This window comes from Plecotus auritus, assembly GCF_963455305.1.
Source record: "Plecotus auritus genome assembly, chromosome: 3".
Classification (NCBI taxonomy): Eukaryota; Metazoa; Chordata; class Mammalia; order Chiroptera; family Vespertilionidae; genus Plecotus; species Plecotus auritus.
In genome coordinates this window covers 144,294,499-144,316,949 of record NC_137772.1, presented here as the reverse complement: position 1 = coordinate 144,316,949, position 22,451 = coordinate 144,294,499, and the positions used below count along the sequence as shown (strand labels likewise).

Below are 22,451 nucleotides of genomic sequence, written 5' to 3'. Positions count from 1 at the left end.
ATAAATTTTTATTTAAAACTAAGGATTCTAATTTCTTTAAAGTTTTCTATAAAACAAAACATTGTCCCCAAATACTACAGAATTGGGAACCAAATATGTATGATATCCTATCTAATAAAAGAGTAATATGCAAATTAACCATCACTCCACTACACCCACAAGCCATGCCCACCAGCCAATCAGGAGGGAGTATGCAAATTAACCCAACCAAGATGGCTGCGGCCACAGAGAGCAGGAGGGAGGCTTGGGTTTCCCCGGCAATTGAGGAAGCCAAGCTTTCTGCACACCCTGGCCGGCCCAGGCCTCCATTCAAGGCTACAAAGGTTCAATTATAGAAGATAAATAAATCCCAAAAAAAATGGCAGCAGCCATGAAGCTAGAGTACTTGGGTTGCCCCCAGCAATGGAGGAAGCCAAGCTTCTGCAGCCCTGGCCTGCCTTGGCCTCCGCTTAAGGCTACAAAGTTTCAATTATAGAAGATAAATAAATCCCAACAAAAATGGCTCTGCCACGGAGCGAGCACAAGGCTTGGCTCCGCTGAAGGCTACAAAGTTTCAATTACAGAAGATAAATAAATCCCAGATACCAGGGCCTCCACTTGGGTCCCCGGGGGGCATGGTCAGCAGCAAACCACCACAGGTCCCTCTCCCAGGCCGCCCCATGCCCCAAGGGAACCCCCACCCTGATCCGGGACACCCTTTAGGGCAAACCAGCTGGCCCCCACCCATGCACCAGGCCTCTATCCTATCTAATAAAAGAGTAATATGCAGATTGACCATCACTCCAACACACAAGATGGCTGCCCCCATGTGGTCAAAGATCCTGCCCCCATGTGGACACAAGATGGCCACCACAAGATGGCCAGCAGGGGAAGGCAGTTGGGAGGGACCAAGCCTGCAAGGGAGGGCAGTTGTGGGCGATCAGGCCAGCAGGGGAGAGCAGTTAGGGGTGACCAAGCTGGCAGAGGAGGGAAGTTGGGGGCTAACAGGCTGGCAGGGGAGCAGTTAGACATCGATCAAGCTGGCAGGGGAGTGGTTAGGGGGTGATCAGGCTGGCAGGCAGAAGTGTTTAGGGGCAATCAGGAAGGTATGCAGGCAAGCAGTTGAGAGCCAGCAGTCCTGGATTGTGAGAGGGATGTCCGACTGCCCGTTTAGGCCCGATCCTGATCCGACTGCCCGTTTAGGCCCGACCCTACCAGGATCAGGCCTAAACGGGCAGTCGGACATCCCTCAAGGGGTCCCATATTGGAGAGGGTGCAGGCTGGGCTGAGGGACACCAATGCCACCCGCCCCCCCGTGCACGAATTTCATGCACCGGCCCTCTAGTCCTATATAATAATGGGGTAATATACAAATTGACCCTGACGGCAGAACAACTGGGAACAACAGTTCGCTATGATATGCACTGACCACCAGGGGGCAGACGCTCAATGCAGGAGCTGCCCTCTGGTGGTCAGTGCGCTCCCACAGGGGAGCTCCACTCAGCCACAAGCTGGGCTGATGGCTGCAAGCACAGTGGTGGTGGCGGGAGCCTCTCCCGCCTCCTCCTCCCTATTTGGCAGCACTAAGGATATATGACTGTGGCTTAGGCCCGCTCCCCTCGGGCTGCCAGAGGAATGTCTGACTGCCAGCTTAGGCCCGTGGGAGATCGGGCCTAAGCCAGGAGGTAGACATCCCCCGAGGGATCCTGGACTGCGTGAGGGTGCAGGCCGGACTGAGGGATCCCCCAAGTGCACAAATTTTCATGCACCGGGCCTCTAGTTTAAGGATAAAGAATGTCTGGTATTACACTGAGTGGCCAGATTATTATGATCTCTGAACGCATAATAATCTGGCCACTCAGTGTATATCCTATATAATAAAAGGCTAATATGCAAATTGTACCCTCGACCAGGAGTTTGACCAGCAGGCAGGCCGGCCAACTGCCAATGTCCCCTCAGGCTGGCCAGACCCCCACCCATGCACGAATTCATGCACCGGGCCTCTAAAATAAAAATAAAATAAAATATATATATATATATACACACACACACACACACACACAGACACACACACACACACACACACACACACACACACTCTGAGTGGCCAGATTATTATGATCTCTGAATGCATAATAATCTGGCCACTCAGTGTATATTAATTATCCCATTAAATCCCTTCTACTGAAATCTTTAAAGTTCTGGTCATCATTTGAACACTATAATCATTCTAAATTATATGTTATTTTTGTTTTTATGGAGAGTAAAACAACTTAAAAAATTCAGATTTAATAAGTCATAAAGAGAAAATGTTTTCTTCAAAAATATTGCCTTATACCAGAAACTTTAGTTTTTTTCTCCAAAGAGAATAACTGACAGGCACAAGGGATGCAACTTTGTTTAAAAAGTCAGTAATTTAGAGATGTTTAATAGGATCCACAGAAAGAATCTGAGAATGTATTACCTTTCAAGCAATCCTTGCGTATTCACAGCAAGCCATCTGCTCCTATGGAAACCTATTCTGAAAACAGTTAAACTCATTTTCAACAAAGGAGTCTCCCTAGCTTTATAATAAAATTCATAGTTTCTAAAATAATGAGACTCCAGCAACAACAGCAGCTAATTGAGATAACCAATTGAAATCTATTCAGCAATGTATCACTTAAAAAAATAAAACTTACCACCCCCATTCTTCTGACATAGGTATGGGAATCGCCACACATTTCCTAGACCTACAGAAAATCCAACTTGGGCCAGGATGTATTGTAGCCTATTGTTCCAACCTGGTCTTTCATCTTTGATGTTAGGTCCTTTAGCATCTGTATGTTTCTCTTTTTGGACATCAACAATTAGTTCACTTTTTTTAAAAGCATCATCAGCTTCATCTTCATTGGAAAGAAGGTCTTTGGCAGATTCAATAACCTCATCTTCTAATTCTCTTTTTATCATCTTGCTATTCTTAGGAATTGGAAAGTGCGGATTGTATTATTTTTCTTAAATTCTCTTATGGCAAATTTGTTAATTCTTTTTAAAAATAATTTAGTTAATATGAAGAAAAGACAGAGGAGAATATCAAATAAATCCTTGATTCAAGGTGATAAAGTCTTACGGATCCTGGATCTGTGTGTCCAATATTCTGCAGGTATCTGTAAAATTTTAAATTAAAAAATGATAGTATTTAATGAGAAAAATATTAAAATTACTAAATACCACTTATTAATTTATATGATAAAACATCTTTCTACAGAATATAAAACATTTTTGTTGGCCTTTCAGAGCTTAACAATTCCACAAGTGTAGGAACTGTAGAGTTCACATGAGCTTCATACACATTTTCTTTTAGCTAACATCTTCCTTCTTTCAAAATTCCACTTTGATAGGACAAACTCAATATATAAAATATACTCTGTTCATTTATAATTAAAATTTCATGACTCTTGCCCTAGCTGGTTTGGCTCAGTGCATAGAGCTTTGGCCTTCTGACTGAAGGGTCCCGGGCTCAATTCCAGTCAAGGGCACATGCCTGGGTTGTGGGCTGGATCCCCATTGAGAGGCATGCAGGAGGCAGCCGGTCAATGATTCTCTCTCATTGTTGATGTTTCTCTCTCTCTTTCTCTCTCCCTTCCTCTCTGAAATCAATAAAAATATATTTTAAAAAATTTTGTGACTCTTTTTCTTCTTTCTTCCTTTTTTTCCTATCTAACTAAAATATAGCTCTCATTTTATTACTTACAGAACTACATATACAATTGCATGCCATCCCTGTAAATTTCTTTTATACAGAATCTCTTCTGTTCATGTATTCATTGATTCACTCATTTGATATTGTGATGAACATTAAGGGATACAAACATTAATGAAACATGCAATATCTGCTTTAAGTTGCTTATATCTAAGAGAAAAAGGTATATCACAAATAATTACACTATATTGCATAATTTAAATGACCCAGCTTCATTACAGTAAAAGAGATCAGTAATGTTGGATAAAAGTGATGTAAGAGTTGGGCAAAGAGTAAGACCACACCAAACACAAGGAACAACATAAATACACACAGAAAGTAGTAAAACAATACCTCATGGTATTTGTGTGAACATTCTCTCAAACAACTCAAGACAAGCACTGCCATCACTTTGGCAGTTTTTCTTTCTTTAGTTCATTTTCTGTTATACTGTATCTCATACCCTTTTCAGACACAGACCAAGTAAGTGTACAAGGCTTGTCTATAAACCAATGAGACTGTCAGTTTTAAAAAGTGACTAGTAGGGGAGAAACCAAGATGGCGGCATAGGTAAGCACCTAAACTGCTGCCTCACACAACAATTTCAAAACTACAACTAAAAGACAGAACGGACACCATCCAGAACCATAGGAAAGCTGGCTGAGTGAAAATTCTACAACTAGAAGGAAAGAGAAAAGCTCACAGAGAATTGGAGGTATGGCAAAGGGTCTTTGTGCACGCAGAGAGGAAGGGCGGCTGAGAGCCGGGCTGACTTTCTCTGGCGGAAGGGGGAAGGAAGCCCCCGACCGCACTGAACCCCAGTTCTGACTGCACTGAACCCCAGTCCCGGGTGAAACCCCGTGGACACAGATAAGGCTCATACAGGGGGAGTCTGGACTCTCGGGCGGAGACTCGGGAACTGGGGAAGGCAGAGGTCTACAAGTGTGCGCCAGGGCAAGGCTGACGGGAAGCCAAGACTGTCTGCTCCGCCCTGAGACTCCACCCCATCCAAGCTGAGCACAGAGGCTATTGCAATTTGGCAAGTCTAATCCTATAAGGCTGTCTCCAGCACCGAACTTCTCCCAGCGTAGACACAGCTGATCCTTACAGCCAACTGGCCTGGAGGTCAATTCCTCCCAGTGATACCAACAACAATCAAGACTTAATTACAACAAGGCTGTACACACAGTCCACAAAGGGGTGCACCAAGAGTGTCCACCTCAGGTTAACTAGGGAGGCCGACCCACTGGGCCATATAGGAAACCTAGCACAAAAATCTACCCTACCAACTCAGGAAAGCAGTGAAAATGCGGCGTCAAAGAAACAGATCACAAACGAAAGAAATGGAGGAAAACAAACGACTGGATATAGAATTCAAAACCACGGTTATAAGGCTTTTCAAGAATATCCTAGAAAAGGCCAATAAATATAACGAGACCCTCGAAGATATGAAAAAGGACCAACTAGAAATTAAACATACACTGACTGAAATAAAAAATATTATACAGAGACCCAAAAACAGACTAGAGCAGGGGTGGTCAAACTACGGCCCGCGGGCCAGATCCGGCTGTTCTATCCGGTTCTCTTGCTCTCCCCTCCGCTCCTTTACTTTGAATTTATATTAGTTCACACAAACACTCCAACCATGCTTTTGTTCCGGTCCTCCGGTCCAGTTTAAGAACCCACTGTGGCCCTCAAGTCAAAAAGTTTGCCCACCCCTGGACTAGAGGAACACAAGAATCAAGTCAAAGAATTGAAATACAAAGAAGCAAAAAACACTCAACCGAAAAAGCAAAAAGCAAAAAAAAAATCCAAAAAGTTGAAGATAGTGTAAGAAGACTCTGGGACAACTTCAAGCGTACCAACATCAGAATTATGGGGTGCCAGAAGAAAAGAGAGAGCAAGATTCTGAAAACCTATTTGAAGAAATAATGACTGAAAACTTCCCCCACCTGGTGAAAGAAATAGACTTACAAGTCCAGGAAGCCCACAGAACCCCAAACAAAAGGAATCCAAAGAGGACCACACCAAGACACATCATAATTAAAATGCCAAGAGAAAAGACAAAGAGAGAATATTAAAAGCAGCAAGAGAAAAACAGTTAATTACCTACAAGGGAGCACCCATACAACTGTCAGCTGATTTCTCAACAGAAACTATGCAGGCCAGACGGGAGTGGCAAGAAATTTTCAATGTGATGAATAGCAAGAACATACAACCAAGATTACTCTACCCAGCAAAGCTATCATTCAGAATTGAAGGGCAGATAAAGAGCTTCACAGATAAGAAAAAGCTGAAGGAGTTCATCACCACCAAACCAGTATTATATGAAATGCTGAAAGGTATTCTTAAAGAAGAGGAAGAAGAAAAAAGTAAAGATAAAAATTATGAACAACAAATACATATCTATCAACAAGTGAACCTAAAAATCAAGTGAATTAAAAACCTGAGGAACAGAATAATCTGGTGGATATAATAGAATCAGGGACATAGAAAGGGAGTGGACTGATAATTCTCAGGGAAAAAGGGGCATGGGGGGCAGTCAGGAAGAGACTGGACAAAAATCATACACCTATGGATGAGGACAGTGGGGGGAGGTAAGGGCAGAAGATGGGGTGGGAACCAGGTGGAGGGGAGCTATGGGGGGAAAAGGAGAAAAAATTGTAATAATCTGAATAAAGATTTATAAAAAAAAAAAAAGAGAGAGAGAGAGAAAAATAAAAAAAAATAAAGGTAGGGGAGGCCAGGGGAAAGTCAATGGGGTAAAAAGGAGACATATGTACTACTATTTGTAATACTTTAAACAATAAAATATTTTTAAAAATAAAAAAAAAAGTGTCTAAACATGTGTGCTTCTCTTCAAAACTGGATCAGGAGGCTTTAGAAATGATACCCCAAGAATTCTGCCAGTTGTTGCTAGAAAAAATGAAATTATTTCATGGAATTGCTGTTATTTTTACTTTAGAAGTCAGAAAAGCAGCCCATCATACTTTACTTTATAATCTTAATTAATAAGACAGGGTGGATGGTAACCCTAAGAAAATATAATTCTTTAACATGACCATGAACCTATATTTTTGCTTTTATGATTAGATGTTTAGTTGTTTCCAAAACTAGAATATATACACTAAAAGCAAACATTTATTTAAAATTTGGTGAAGAATAATAGGAAGACTATGAAGAAAATTCTGAAAGAGAATCATTACCGGTTTGGCAGTATAGTGCACATAGCTGGCTATCAGTCTAGATATAGGGATTACGTGTTTTTGTCTGCCAAGAGCATCTCCTCCTTAAAATAAGAGAATATTTTAAAGTAGTGGCCTGGAGTACAAAATTCATGCATGGCGGGGGGGGGGGGGAGTGTTCCCTCAGCCCAGCCTGCACCATCTCCAATCAGGGATCCCTTGGGGGATGTCCTAAACCTGCAGTCAGACATCCCTCTCACAATCTGGGACTGCTGGCTCCTAACCACTCACCTGCCTGCCTGCCTGATTGCCCCTAACTGCCCTCCCCTGCTAGCCTGATCACCCCTAACTGCCTCTGCCTGCCTGATCGCCCCTAACTGCCCTCCCCTGCTGGCCTGATCACCTCTAACTGCCTCTGCCTAGGCCCTCACCACCATGGCTTTGTCCAAAAGAAAATTGGATGTCCGGAAGATGGCCAGTCAACCTGCTCTAATTAGCATACTGCTCTTTTATTAGAAAAGATAAATTATATAGGATAGGATTGCTTAAATGGAGTGGGGGGTGGAGCCTTTTTCAGCAAGAGGAGATGCTCTTGGCAGACAAAAACACATAATCCCTATATCTAGACTGATAGCCAGCTATATGCACTATACTGCCAAACCTGTCATTAAAAAATTGAACTGCTGCCAAAACCGGTTTGGCTCAGTGGATAGAGCGTCGGCCTGCGGACTGAAGGGTCCCGGGTTCGATTCTGGTCAAGGGCATTTACATTAGTTGTGGGCACATCCCCAGTGGGAGGTGTGCAGGAGGCAGCTCATCGATGTTTCTCTCTCATCGATGTTTCTAGCTCTCTATCCCTCTTCCTTCCTCTCTGTAAAATATCAATAAAATATATTTTTTAAAAAAAAATTGAACTGCTTCCTTACACCTTACACCGAACAGCTGTTGCCCTTAAAACCCCTCCTCAGCCCCCACCTTAGGTTCTGCCTTCACAGTTCACCCAGATTAGGTTCTGATTGGTTTGTTTCTATGCCAGTCAGCATCAAAAGCTCTGCCTCCTAGGCAGCCATTGGCTCCTCGCAGTTCACCCAGCTTTGGTTCTGATTGGTTGGTTCCTATGCCAGTCAGTGTCTCTGGGCCTATCTCCAGGCCTGATAAGAGAGGCATGGCTGATCATGAGCACCTGCGGCTGCTGGCGAGGCCTGGAGAAAAAGACAGGCAAGGGCTGATCAACAGCTGCCACAGAGTCTGTGGATCAGACCCTGCTTCTCACTCCAGGCCTCTCTCCAAGCCTGATCCGTGCATTTCGGTGTTTGGTTGAGCCTTTAGTCGTTTTTGATGTTACAGACCCTGGCTCTTTATATCTATATATACAGAGATATTAGACACATCTCTAGAAAAAGCACAAAACTTCTCATGGTGACTGCTTGGAACTGTACAACAAGGTTTTGTTATGGAAAAGGTTTTAAGAAAAAATAGTTTTAATTTGCATTATTTCTCCCTAGAGCTTAATAAATAGTAGTTGACTAAATGAATAAATATAACCATTGAATAACTGAAATAAGCTAATTTTCCAAATTATTTTTGGAAACACCTGACATATAAGAAATTGTCATTTGCAAGACATAAATTATCTAAAGGTCTACATTTATTGAATTATCTAAAGATAAACTGTTGACATAGTAATTTAACTAATATATGGATAACAGCATTGGTTTTAATCTGACAAACTTGGAGTTGCATCCTCAGTCTATTATTTATCAGCTGCATAACTTCTACTAGTTATATCACCTTTATGCTGATTCCTCAGTAAACAGTCTGTTATTCCTTTTGCTTTTTTTCATACAAATAGAAAGCTGAGGAATGTTTCAAAAATTAGAGATACTATTACAGTACAAACACCCATTATTTCATAAAGGAAAAATTTAAAAGATAGTGTTATTCATGAACCTCCACCATATTATCTCAGAAATTATTGTATTTCTTCTCTACATTTATAGTCTTGAAGAAAAAAAATACACAAACAAAAAATCAATATGAAAATACCTTTGGACACTGCTGCATGTTTTTCACGTATCCAATGAATAATAATACCAATTTACATAGAATAATCTTTGACAATATCTACATTTAAAAATTCCTGTTAAACTACCCAAAGTTCATAGTTTCTGTTAAAGAAAACAACAACATTGAACGTAAACAGTTTAAATGCAACTTTCTATTTAAAAATGCCTAAAATATACGTAATTATACATGTGTATTGTATAATGCAACACTAGCCAATTTTTATAAAATTAAATGTATCAGAAAGGGGTGTTAAATGTGTATTTGCATGAATGTAGGGTTCCTTTTCTAAGTTATAAAAAAAATGATAATATATTGATGATATTACAAGTAAAATAACTTTAGCTCTTTTTTCTCCTTCCATTTTTTTACCCTCTGCTATCTCCTGCTTCTGCCCCCCTGCTGGCCTATTGCCCCCAACTGCCCCCCTGCCGGCCTGGTTGCTCCCAACTGCACCCACCCCACTGGACTGGTCACCCCTAACTGTGCCCCCTGCCGCCTGGTCACCTCTTACTGCCCCCGCTGCCAGCCTAATCATCCCCAACTACCCCCCCTGCCAACCTGGTCGCCCCCAACTGCACTCACCCTACTAGCCTGGTCGCACCTAACTGAGCCCCCCGCCAGCCTGGTCACCTCTTACAGACCCCCCCACCAGCTGCTGACCTGGTCACCCCCAACTGCCCCCCTCTGCCGGCCTGGTCACCCCTAACCCCCACCTGCTGGCCTGGTCATCCCCAACTGCCCCACCTGCCAGCCTGGTCACACCTCACAGCCCCCCGCCAGCCTAGTTGCCCCACGCAGCCTGCTGTTCAGTTGTTTGGTTGTCCCTAACTAACTCCCCTGCCGGCCTGGTCGCCCCACGCAGCCTGCTTATTCAGTTGTTTGGTCGTCTCTCACTAACCCCCCTGCAGGCCTGGTCGTAGGCAGCCATCTTGTGAGGGCATGAGGGTTAATTTGCCTATTACCTCTTTATTATATAGGATATACTAGAGGTCCAGTGCATGAAATTTGTACATGGGGCGGGGTGATCCTTCAGCCTGGCCTGCACCCTCTCCAATCTGGGACCCCTTGGGAGATGTTCGGCTGCCAGTTTAGGCTCAATCCCTGGGATTGGGCCTAAACTGGCAGCCGGACATCCCTCTCACAATCTGGGACCTCTGGCTCCTAACCACTTACCTGCCTGCTTGCCTGATCTCCCCTAACCGCTCTCCCCTGCCAGCCTGATGGCCTCTAATCACCTCTGTCTCAGCCCCACCACCATGACTTTGTCCAGAAGGACATCCAGAAGATATCCAGTCTATCCAGTCTAATTAGCATGTTACTCCTTTATTAGTATAGACTAGAGGCCTAATTCATGCAAGGGGCTTGGCCTGCTCAACTGCGGTGGCTTCCCTCAACCCTCACAGCCCCAGCTTCATCCAGAAGGTTGTCCAGAAAGTCATCCGGAAGGAAGTCCAGAAGGTCATTCAGCTGTCTGGTCTAATGAGCATATTATTCTTTTATTATTATAGATAGAATAAACTTGCTTAATTAGACCTGCTTTCTGATTTCACTAAACTTTTTCCAGCCCAATAAAGCACCTCAACTTCTCTTTTAGGTAATTGTCAGCAACACAGCAGTAAATATCAATATGAAGCAGATTATTGTAGATCATGCAGGGAGAACAAAGAGTAAAATATTTAACTGCAGCAGTGTTTGACTATATTCTGTGCAGTCAGGAAACCTGAAGTCATTTTCAAGGTCCACCATTTCTTACTTCTTTTCAGTCGGGTCAAGTTTCTAAGCTTTCTAAATCTCTGTTTTCCGTCTAAGGAAGAGAAAATAGGATTCCACTGTATCTCCTATCTACCTACTCCAGAACTTCTGTGAGAATCAAATGGGATGAGGCACAGGAAAATGCTTCACAGACATTTGGTTAAAGTGTGAAATGTTTGCAGCTGGCTATATAGCAAGTCATGTTCCTGGGCTGAAGAAACTCCAAGGAGGCTAGTTGCGAGGGAGAGGAAGCCAGGCATTGCTACATGACATCATTACCCGGCGCCCACAGCCACCATTTCCGGGCTTGTCTGGGCTATGTGCAGAATATAATCAAATGTGGCTGCAGATAAATATTTAATCCTTTTTCTCCCTGCATGATCTATAATAATAATCTGCTTCATGTTGATACTTACAGCCATGTAGCTGACAATTACCTGAAAGAGAAGTTGAGTGTTTCACTGGGCTGGAAAAAGTTTAGCTAAATCTATATATATAAAAGGCTAAGTTGACTCGCACATGCATGATACATATAAAGTTTTCGCTGGTGCCAATAGCACACGTGTTTTGATCTGCCATTGTCAATCATGAATTTGGTTGACACTTCTATTATAGAGAAAGGGCAAATAGCCATATTAAAATATTTCTTCTAATTAATTTCCTTTCAAAGTGCATGAATCCATGCACTGGGCAACTAGTTTTAGTATAATTTAGAGAAAAAGCTAGTGGAAACTTAAATTAGATAAAGGTGATTCAACAAACTTAAAATGGGTGTACTCAGGCAAGAGAAGAGAATTAATAAAATACAAAATACTAAATTATAAAATAAGAGGTTTTGCTTAGATTTGTATTTTCCCATAATAAAACTACTGTGAAAGGGTTAAGACTGAGAAATTACTGAGATAAAAATTCCTAGGAATGGTAAGCAGAAGTGGGAAGGGAAAATGAAATGAAAAGACTTCTCAAGATATTCAATTACCTCTATTAAAACTAAGACAGAAAATATTCAATTTCCAGTTTTCATACTCAATTACTACTCCAACTGGAAAGGCCACAGGCAAATATTTTTATCCATGAGATATCTGATAAACCATACTGGGAAGGAAGCGGGAAGGATTACCTGATCTTGAAAGTTAGCCAAGCATGAGAGAAAACAAAGTAAAGATCTCAGTAACAGAGAAGCCACATTAGAGAACAGATGTGAACATTAGTTTACACAACAAAATAAGCTTTAAAATCTGTAGGAATTATGTTGAGAAGAAAATATAAAAACTAAAATTTGAAAGAAACATAGCTAACAAAATCAGGACTTGAAATGTGATAGAAAAAAATAAAAGTATGAGATCGTCCTCTTCTTTTATAGTAGGAAGAAATTTAGAATACTGTCTAAATATGAAACTCATACTCTAAAACAGGAAAATGAACTGGATCTCACCATGTTTTCATATAATCCTTATTTAATTTTAATGGGATGTTATAGGAATTAACATTTCTCACTCTGAAGAGTTATGTAATGATGCCAAAAATTTACATCTAGGTTCTAAAGACAGACTGAGTTGAAATGCTAGCTCTTTAACTTGTGGTTTTATGGCTAAGTTATTTAATTATACTTACATTTCTTCATTTATAGAATAAATATATATATATACCTATCTAGTGATAAAGTATTTCGATAAATGCCAGTACACTGACAGGACTCAATATGTTTTCTTTTATCACTTTGATTATCATCCTTCTGTGGTTGTACTAGAGGCCTAGTGCATGGATTTGTGCACTGGTGGGGTCCCTTGGCCTGGTATGCAGGGATCGGGCCAAAACCAGCTCTCCGACATCCCCCAAGAGGTCCCAGATTGCGAGAGGGGCAGGCCAGGCCAAGGGACCCCACTGGTGGACTATTTGGGCCCGGAAGGGACCACAGGAGGGCTCCTGGGCATGTCTGGCCCGTCTCACCCAGTCCCAATAGGCCGGACCCCAGCAGCAAGCTAACCTACTAGTCGGAGTGTCTGCCCTTGGTGGTCAGTGTGCATCATAGTGTGAACGGTCGGACACGTAGCATATTAGGCTTTTATTATATAGGAAGGATTATATTACAACTGATTTGTTGCATATTATTCTATTAAGAATAATGTAAATCCAGAGCCAATGCTACATGATTTAGTCGTTTTAACACTATTCTTTTTTTATACAAGTATTCAATTCCTGCATAGCAAATTACCTCAACACTTAGAGGCTTAACATACAAAAAAAATCATTTGCTCATGATTCTGTGGGTTAGCAATTTGAGCTAGGCTTAGAGGACCCATTGTTTTGCTGATCTTGACTTGGGTCACTTCTGCACTGCAGTCATTTGTCAGCTGGGGTGGGGGAAGGTAGTCTAAGATGGTCTCACTCACATTCTGTCAGCAGGCAGGCTTTCAGTCAGAGAGCACTTTGGTTCTCCCACATGGTGTCTCTCCAAAATGCTAGCTCCACCTTGTTCACATTATAAGCTCAGAGTCCCACCTCTAACCAAAAAAAGTGAGCCCAACATGCAAGTGCTAGCAAAGCCTCTGTGTCACATTTGCTAATTTCTCACTGGCCAAAGCAAGTCACACAGCTAAGGCCACATTGATTCAAGAGTGGATAAACTCTTCTTCTTGATGGAAGAAGCAATCAAGTCAAGTTGTAAAGAGCATGAGTAGAGTAAGAGAAAAATGTTGGCCACATCTTTAAAAATAATCTTCTATATCTGTTAGATTTCTCCTTCCTGGAGTATGACTCTCAAGGAAAGAAACAATAAAAGTTGGCATCTCAATCAATTCCAAAGGTACTATGCCCAGTCAGTAACTACAGTAGTCATGGATCCTGGTTCTTAATTTTCAAAACTGTTTTCATCCTTGCCCTTTTCCGTCTCATTGCAAAGCACCTACTGTTCCTTTGTTTCTTTGAGCCCCTGGGACCTTGTCTTAGTTGTATCTGGCCAATATATATGCTTTTTGGCTCTTAGCCAGCATCAGCTCCTACAGCTTGCTAACAAAGAGCCCTAAATGATATACCTATTAAAAATGTAAAACAATTGGTGTCTTTCCATTCATCAATTGCATGTAAAAACTTACATAAAATATGTTGGTAATATAAGATTATTTAAATTGGTGCTTATATTTACATTTTTCTCATTCTCCCATTTTTATATTGCTTTAATTTTCTTCACATGTAATTTTTCAGTAAAAATCTATTTCAAATCACTTAAAACTAGATTAATAACTTTATAAAATTAACATAATAAATTTCTAACTCAGTGGATCTCAACACTAACCACTTTTAGTGTGTGTGTATGTGTGTACGTTTTAAGATTGTTTATTTGACTTTGCACATAAAATTTGAAATTAGATTGTAAATTTCTACCCCAAAAAACTGCGCTGAAATTTTGGATAAAATTACATGGATTCTACAGACCCATTTGGGAGAACTGACATGTTTAAAATTTGAGTTTTGCCATCGATGAACTTGGTATATTATTTTCACTTACTTATAATTTCTTTACTTTTTCTCTAGAAAAGTTCTTTTTTCCTACACACTTTCTATCCTGCAACAATGTTAAATTAAGTTGTTAATTTTTTCATGATCCCTTAGGATTTTTTTACATTTTTATTTTTAATATGTTTTTATTGACTTTCAAATGTATTTTTATTGATTTCAGAGAGGAAGGGAGAGGGTGCGAGAGATAGAAACATCAATGATGAAAGAGAGTCATTGATCGGCTGCCTCCTGTACGCCCTCTACTAAGGGTCAAGATGGCACCCAGGCATGTGCACTGACTGGGAATTGAACTGGTGACCTCTTTGTTCCTGGGTCGACGCTCAACCACAGAGCCACACCGGCTGGGCTCCCTTAGGATCTTTAATGCATATCATCAGTAAATAAATATAGTTTACCTTTTTCTAATTGTTTACTAATTTTTCTTGACTTATTGTAGTGTATAGACATCCACTAAAATTTGAATGGAAGTGTTAAGAGCAGACATCTTCCTCTATGCCCCAATGTTAGTGAAAAAGTACTCAGTATTTTACTATTAAGTAAAATGTTAGGTATAGATTTTTTCACAAATATCTTTTATGAATTTAGAAAAGTTTCTTTTTATTCCTAGTTCAGTGAATTTGGTTTGTTTGTTGTTGTTGTTTGAACATGAATAACTGTTAAATTTTGACACAGTTTTTGCCTTTGGTAAGATAATCATATAATTTCTTAATCTGGTTATATAGAGTATTAAAGTGATTGGTTTGGTATCTTAAACCAATCTTTCATTATGGGATAAACCCCACTTGGTAAAAATGTATTTATTACATTTTTTAAAAAGCACTGAAATAAATTTGCTAATATTTTGGTAAAGATTTTTTCAACTATATAGATTGGAACATGGATGTGTATTTATTTACTTATTTATTTATTTTTGTGCTTTGCTTCTCTGATTTTGGTAGACTGAGTTTTTAAGCGGTTTCTACTCTATTTTGTGCAAATAAATGTAGCATTAGTTGTATCTTGAATGTTTAGCAGCATTCCCCTATAGAAGCATAGGGGTCTGGAGTTTTCTTTTAGGGAATATTTTAAATTAAAAAATCAATTTTTAATTAATGTACAGCTACTTAAGTTTTCTTTTTCTCGTTGTGTTAGAGTAAGTTGTGTTTTTCAAGGAATTTGTCCATTTCATCTAAGTTGTCAAATTTATTGGCTTAAAGTGATTCATAGTATTTCACAGGTTTTTTTTAATATCTGTAGGATTTACAGACATATTTCATTTTTATTCCTGATATCAAAATAGGAGTTTTCTCTGCTTTTGTTTTGATTGGTCTTATGAATATTTTCACTATATAATTAAATATAAAATATTGTGTAACTTATTCCAACTTTCAAGGCTTTTTAGCTCCTAAACTATTGTTATAAATTCTTTTGAAATTATGTTATACTAAATTTAATTAATGTTTCCACTGAAGATATGCAAAGACCTAATTCAGCAGGCAGGCACTTGCATCTTAGAGATGAGAGATGACTCAAGTAGACAGGCCTGCACTGGCTAATTATTGGCATTTGCCACAAACTTATCGTTGTATAATAAAGAATTAGAAAAACAGTAAGTTATCCCTGACTTGGATAAATTCAAATTCTATTGAACAAAAATATTTTTTAAATATGAACCAATTCTGAACCCTGAATCTGAAATTCATTGTGGATTAAAATAAAACATATTTTTCTAATGCTAATGTATAGGGTAAAAAGTGAAGACTATCTGAATAAAAACAAAATGTTGAACCATAATACAACACCCAAGAAACATGGCATGTGTTGAAAAGTTAATAGTTATAGAATAATTGCAAAAGAAAAAAGGGATTTGATAAAATACTAAAATAATGATCTTGACAAATATTATAAAATATTTTCAACAGTATACAGTGAAACCTACACATTTCCTTTACAAATTATATCCTCATTTATGTAAAATGTTTGCATTAAGCAGAAAGACAATAAAAATCACAGACCCAATCAAAAAGAGGGAAAGAGCCTAGCAAGTGTGGCTTAGTGGTTGAGCTCCGACCTATGAACCTGGAGGTCACGGTTCAATTCCCAGTCAAGACATATGCCTGGGTTGCGGGATCAATCACCAGTGTGGGGTGTACAGGAAACATCCTATCAATGATTCTCATTATTGCTGTTCCTTTCTCTCCCTTCCTTTCTGAAATCAATAAAAATATATTTTAAAAAAGAGGAAAAAATATCTTTTTTAATAAAGATATTTTTGTAACATAGGTTTTGTCCAAAAATGGACTATAGTACACTTATCAGTATGGCTAAAAAATTTTTTTTAATAATAATACCAAATGTTAGTAAGGAAAAAAATGTTAGTAAGGATGCAAAGAAACTATACCAATCATGTATTTCTAACAAAAACATTTGACATTATTAGCCATTAGGGAAATGCTAATTAAAACTATAGTGAGATGTCACTACACACCTATCAGAATGACTAAAATATGGTGACAACCAAATTCTAGCAAAAATACAGATATGGATCATTCATGCATTAGTGATGAGAATGTAGAATGGTGCAGCTCTCAAGAAAACTAAACATGTCATACCATATCTAATCCAACAAGTGCACTCCTGGGCATTTATCTTGGAGACATGAAAACGTGTGTTCCATAAAACATGAAAAAAGCAGCTTTATTGTAATAACTCTAAGCTGGAAACAAGCCAGATGTCATTCAATGGGTAAATACTTAACAAACTGGTAAATCCATACCATGGCGTACTACTCAGAAATACAAACAAATGAACTACTGATACACACAACAACTTGGATAAATCTATAGATAATTATGCTGAGTGAAAAAAGCCATTTCCATAAGGTTACATATTGTATGATTCCATTTTTATAACATTCTTTAAAAGACAAAATAATAAATACAAAGAATTAACGAGTTAAGGGGATGGAGCAGGGGTAAAATGGTTGTGGTTATAAAGAGGCAACAGAGGAATCCTTATAGTGATAGAACAGGTTTGTACCTTGACTCTGTCAGTGTCAACATTCTAATAGTGATGTTGTAGAATAGCTTTGCAAGAAGTTACATTTGCACTTTGAGTGTTGGGCACACGATGCAATATCCAGACTTTGTAACATAGAAACCCACGCCTGAAACCTATATGACTTGTTGATCAATGTTACTCCAATAAATTTAATTCTTTAAAAAGATGTTACATTTGCAGAAAAGTGACTGAAGGGCACACAAGATCCCATCTGCTGCTCTAATGTAATTTTATTACTAAAGATGTTGAAAGAGAAAACTTTCCTATAATTTCAGAAACTATAAAAGTCATGGAGTTAAGTGGGGAAAATGAGACATATGTAAAACTTTAGACAATAAGTTTTTAAAAATCATGGAGTTAAAATACTCACCTTTCTACCTTAATCATCTCATTTGGCAGCATATGATACCTGGATACTCCCAAGGGTATTTGCTATTGGTTTCACATTAGAATAATTATAATCTATATTTTGAATACATAGTATGGTATTAAAGGGTATAGAGTGAAAAATATATCTTCTCACCCTTTCCCCCAGCATATCCAGTCCCAACCATATGTCCCCTTAAGGCACCAAAGTTCTCTACAGATATTTGTATATTGAAGATAACAGGTATATTCAAGTTAATGTGCTTTTTCCTCACCTACCCAACCTATTTCATTTTTATACAACTGTTACTATACCAATATTCACAATTCTGCATCTTGATTTTTCACTCAAAAAGTCTTCAAAAACTTTTTCTCTCAATAGCATGTTTTTCTTTTTTTTTTTTTTTAAAGAGGGTATAATGACAGTTCATGGTATGAGTATATCATATATTTTGTTCAATTCTGATCATTTGCTACAATGTTCATGCAACTAACTTTGTATTACCCGGCATATGCGTATCTGTAGAATAAATTTCTAGAAATGGAATTGCTTGATCAAGGGGTATATGCTTTTATAACTTGGTAAATATTTCCCTTTATAACAGCTGTCTCAATTTGCACTACCACAAGCAATGTAAAGTGCCTGTTTCCCTCTGTCCTCCTCAGTACAGTGAGTAATCTTTTTGACCTTACCAATCTGATAGGCGAAAAGCTCACAGGGTAAGCATTCTACTCAAAGATAATAATCAATTAATCTTAGTGAAAGGATACCTTAGTAATCACGAAGAAATAAAGTGACCTTTAAAACTGAAAACAGCTCTATCAAGTGATATTGTGCACCTAAAAGCACCCTGCATCCCAGTATATAGAGTTTGTTTTCACCAAGAAATATGAGAGAATCACTATTGATCAAAGTTAATATTTAAGCAGATAAAATTTTTAATTAAAAATATTCACTAAATATGTCTAGAAGAATAAATAGGACTTGTTTTATGTTATAAGGAAAATTGGAAATAAATCTAAGATTCATGCCATATAACCTTAAATGTTTTCATGTATCAGATGATGCCTATGATTTTTGTTAATAAAGCCATCTGCTCAAAAACTATTTTAAAATCTACCATGAATAGGAATATGTTATTATATCTAATCATGCATATGCATGTAGTAATAGAAATTGAGAAGTGGAAGTTTTCAGAGCTTTTGATAATCACCAAGGTTTCTTTCAAGTCTATCATTCTAAGTCAATGATTTTTTTTTTAAAATACTTGGAGAACAACCCCAGAGATCTAAAGAATGCAAATGCTTGCCTATTTATAAACAAGTTTTGTTTTTTGATAGGAAGTATATTTTCTACCATACACACAGTAAAATCTGAACTGTGATCACTGAATAAATCATTATAAATATAGATTTTAGGTTTTAGTAATTATTCCAAGTTATTTTAAGTATTCAATTATTGAAAAGTCAGGCACCTCATCTGATTATTGGTCTCTCAAATAGCTATTATCCAATTTAAAAATTCTTTACTATTTGCTGTGGTTTGAATGTTTGTCTTCCCCCATTAAATTTAAATGTTGAAATCCTAACCCTATGTGATAAGAAGTTGGACCTTTAGGAAGTAATAAAAAATAAAAATTAAAAAAATAAAAACAGAGCTAACTTAGACCCTTCCACTATGTGAGGGCACCATGAGAAGGCACCATCTATAATCCAGGAATCTGGTTCTCACCAGACACCTAGAATGTGCTGGTGCCTTGATCTTGGACTTCCCAGCCTCCAGAACTGCGAGAAGTTAAATACCTATTGTTTTCAAACCACCCAGTTCATGGTATTTTGTTATGGCAGTCTGAAGGGACTAAGATAGCATTTCTTATTAAGTGGATAATAGAGCACTTATTTCCTAGAAACATGTATGAAAACTTTTCATAAAATTAAAATACTATATTTTGAGTTACACATATTGGAAGAATAAAGTAATTCTTGAATCAGGTATACAACTGCAATCAGAGAAAGAAGTGTCAACAAACAGATTGTCTTCCTTTCAAAACAGTTATTTTCTGTCTTTCTGGAGAAAAAGGAATATACTGAATGCTTCATTTGGAGAAAAATCATCAACGAATTCAATTTAAAATTTGGTGGGATAATATATTGCAACAAAGATACACGTGGGTAAAAATGGCACTCACGCTCACAAAAATGAAATCGACAACTCTGATGGTCGAATACTCTGAACTTACTGAGAGCAATGCACGTACTCTTCAAGGAAAATTCAGGCATCAAGTACTAGTCAAGAACCTATTACAAGTCAAGCGCAGTACTAGGCTCTGAAGACAAGTCTGTATCAGCATAGTCCTAGTCCTCGCAGCATGGGGCCGGGCGGGGTCAGGATCTGGGCGGGGCTGCTTTGTCAGAGAATGACATTTCCTGAGCAACCCGGCGTGCAAGGCTATACAACAGCTTTAAACACTGGGTGATGAGAACCCGAACCAGTACATAAAGCAAAGCCTGCAGTCCTCTCACTTTCTGCATAGGGAACCACACAAATGGTGCAGACTAAGGACTGGGTCTATCTTTAAGACCTCGACGGAAAACGGCCGGACGGGGGGGGAGGGGGGGGGAACGGTCGCAGTCATTTGCATAAGCACCCAAACACTGTGACGTCACCGCGCCCGAGTGCGGGCCGCCGGGTCTCACTCCAGCCTTGGAAACTGAGAGCGCGAACCTAGGGCTTCGTTCATCGCCAACGCACACGCAAATGCCGCTTCCCTGCTTAAAAGAAACTAATTCCGGCCTCCGAGGCCTCTGCGACCCAGAGGGAGACAACTGTCTCAGAGACCTCTCATTCATTCATTCGTTCATTCATTCATTCATCTTTATACGGCTGGTTGGAGTGCCTTCATGAAAGGCTCTCCTAAGCTCAGAATTGTCCTCTGTCCAGGCCACTCGCAGACCAGCCCTGTGAATGAAACGCAGACATGGTCTGGGTTTCCAGTTCCCCCATCATCTCCTTGAAATCCCAGCAACACCACCCTCACGGGCACACTCTCCCATTCCTGGGTGCGCAGGAGCACATGGGCTGGGCTGGGCTGGGCTGGGCTGGGCTGGGCTGGGCTGTCCGAGGGAGCCACGTGCCTCCGGCTCCGGGACAGGCTCACTTTGGGAACACAGATCGCAGCATGCCTCGGGCAAAAGGTAGTTGGGCTCCAGTGAAAACACACAGCCTTCGGCGGTCGTCTCGAGAAGTAGCAAAAGCAATCGAGGCCAACGAGGGATGAGGCTGCTCCTCCCCCCGCCTCGCCGCTCACACACGCGGGGATCGGTTTCCAACTCACCTAGAGCCTCGGAAGCGCCTTTCTCCGCCGCGACCCTCCCAACTTTCCTCCTGGACTTGCCCCAGTGGAACCCCACCCTCAGCCAATCCAGATTTGACTTGGAAATGATCAGTCTCTCGGGGAGGCCGTGGGCAATTTCCACGACAAGAAGGAAAGAAAGAGGGCGGCACGTTTCGACCCATGTGCTTCCCCCCCACGCTCCGCTTCTCGCCTCCTCTCCGGTGGTGCTCGGATAGGGTGCAGGGCGCGGAGCCTGGAAGGTCTCCGGCAGAGCCCAGCGTTTTGGAGCCTCCCTCCCTGCCCTCACCTCAGGACACACAGCCTTTTCGGGTCCAGCATCGATTCCGCTCCCGCCCGTGTCCCCGGGCTCCCAGGGTGGCTGACGGCGAGCCGCCCCGCCCCCCGCCCCAAGCAAACCGAGCCCTGGGCTGTAGGAGCGTGCGTTACCGTTAGCGGGTCCAACCGGCTCCTTTTGCCGCTTCCACGTCCGACAGGAGCAGCGGTGCCAACGGGTCGGGGCCAGGTGGCTGCGATGCAGGCGGGGAAGGAGCGGTCTGGCTGCCTGCCAAGGGCGGGGCCTGGGGAGGGTTGAGGGTCGCTGCCCAGAGGGCTGGCACCAAGGGACTCGCCAGGGCCTGCGAGGGGCTGGGAAGGAGCAGGAGATGCAGCGCGCGCGTGGCGAGTGTGTGTGAGTGTGAGTGAGTGAGTGTGTGTGTGTGTGTGTGTGTGTGTGTGTGTGTGTGAGTGACGGAGGCACCCACGAGCCGGACCCGCCGGTGCGGAAAGGCTGCGGGGAGAGGGGAGGCTGCGGGAGGCGGGAGGCGGGGGCCCAGAGCCCCGGGCCGGGCGTCGCCCCTCCCCGCCCCACCGCCCCTTGACGCAGAGGCTGCTGCAGCTGCCGGCCGTCCTCCCAGCGCTCAGGCTGGACCCGGCGGGGCCGGATGGACCCGGGAGCCCGCCCCAAAGCTGAACAAAACAAATCCTCGGGCCACCCGGTCCTCCCCAACCTGCTCCGAAAGGGTAGACACCAGTTGCCCGCCCCCGCACCCCCACCTTTGTCTCAGCAGGGTAACAATAGAAATGGTCTTACCTCTCACCTTCTGAATATTCTCTGAGAGTCGGCAATGGGACTAGAAGTGGGTGACTCACGGAACCTTTTATTTATTTTTTTCCCCTGGCTTTCTCTCCAAGCCGGCTATTTACATCTCTGGCTAGAGAAACGCACTCTGGGCATCCTCCCGCAAGCCGTGGCCTGATAGCGCTCAGGGCTTCTGGCCACGTTAGGAAAGGCTGTTTCTGGCGCTGATCCGCACCCTATCTAGCCCCTTAGCTTCCAACTCTTCTCCAAGGGGTCTCATCACAAGGTGAAGGCTGACTTACCTCTTCTGGCAATCAAGACATAATCATAATTAAGCCATGTGGAGAATTATATACATCACTGAGCACAGAGCTTAGCCTCCTTTTGAACATGGCTGAATCTTCCCCTAA

At 41.0% G+C, this 22,451-nt stretch overlaps 1 protein-coding gene across 6 annotated transcripts in view; it reads right to left on the bottom strand.

Annotated features, from left to right (window-relative positions):
* SLC6A15 (solute carrier family 6 member 15) overlaps window positions 1-22,148 on the bottom strand; it is a 66,709-nt gene extending 44,561 nt beyond the window's left edge. For 3 of the 6 annotated variants that reach the window (XM_080659219.1, XM_080659215.1, XM_080659218.1), the window contains exons 1-2: window positions 21,411-21,818; window positions 2,661-3,125 (exon numbers count right to left, since the gene is read on the bottom strand). In XM_080659219.1, coding sequence (XP_080515345.1) covers window positions 2,661-2,928 — 268 coding nt within the window. In that variant the 5' untranslated portion in view covers window positions 2,929-3,125; window positions 21,411-21,818. Of the gene's footprint in view, window positions 1-2,660; window positions 3,126-20,963; window positions 21,035-21,410; window positions 21,819-22,053 lie in introns of those variants that run through there. The other 3 variants (XM_080659217.1, XM_080659216.1, XM_080659220.1) reach the window with 3 other exon arrangements.
* Window positions 22,149-22,451: the final 303 nt, after the last annotated feature.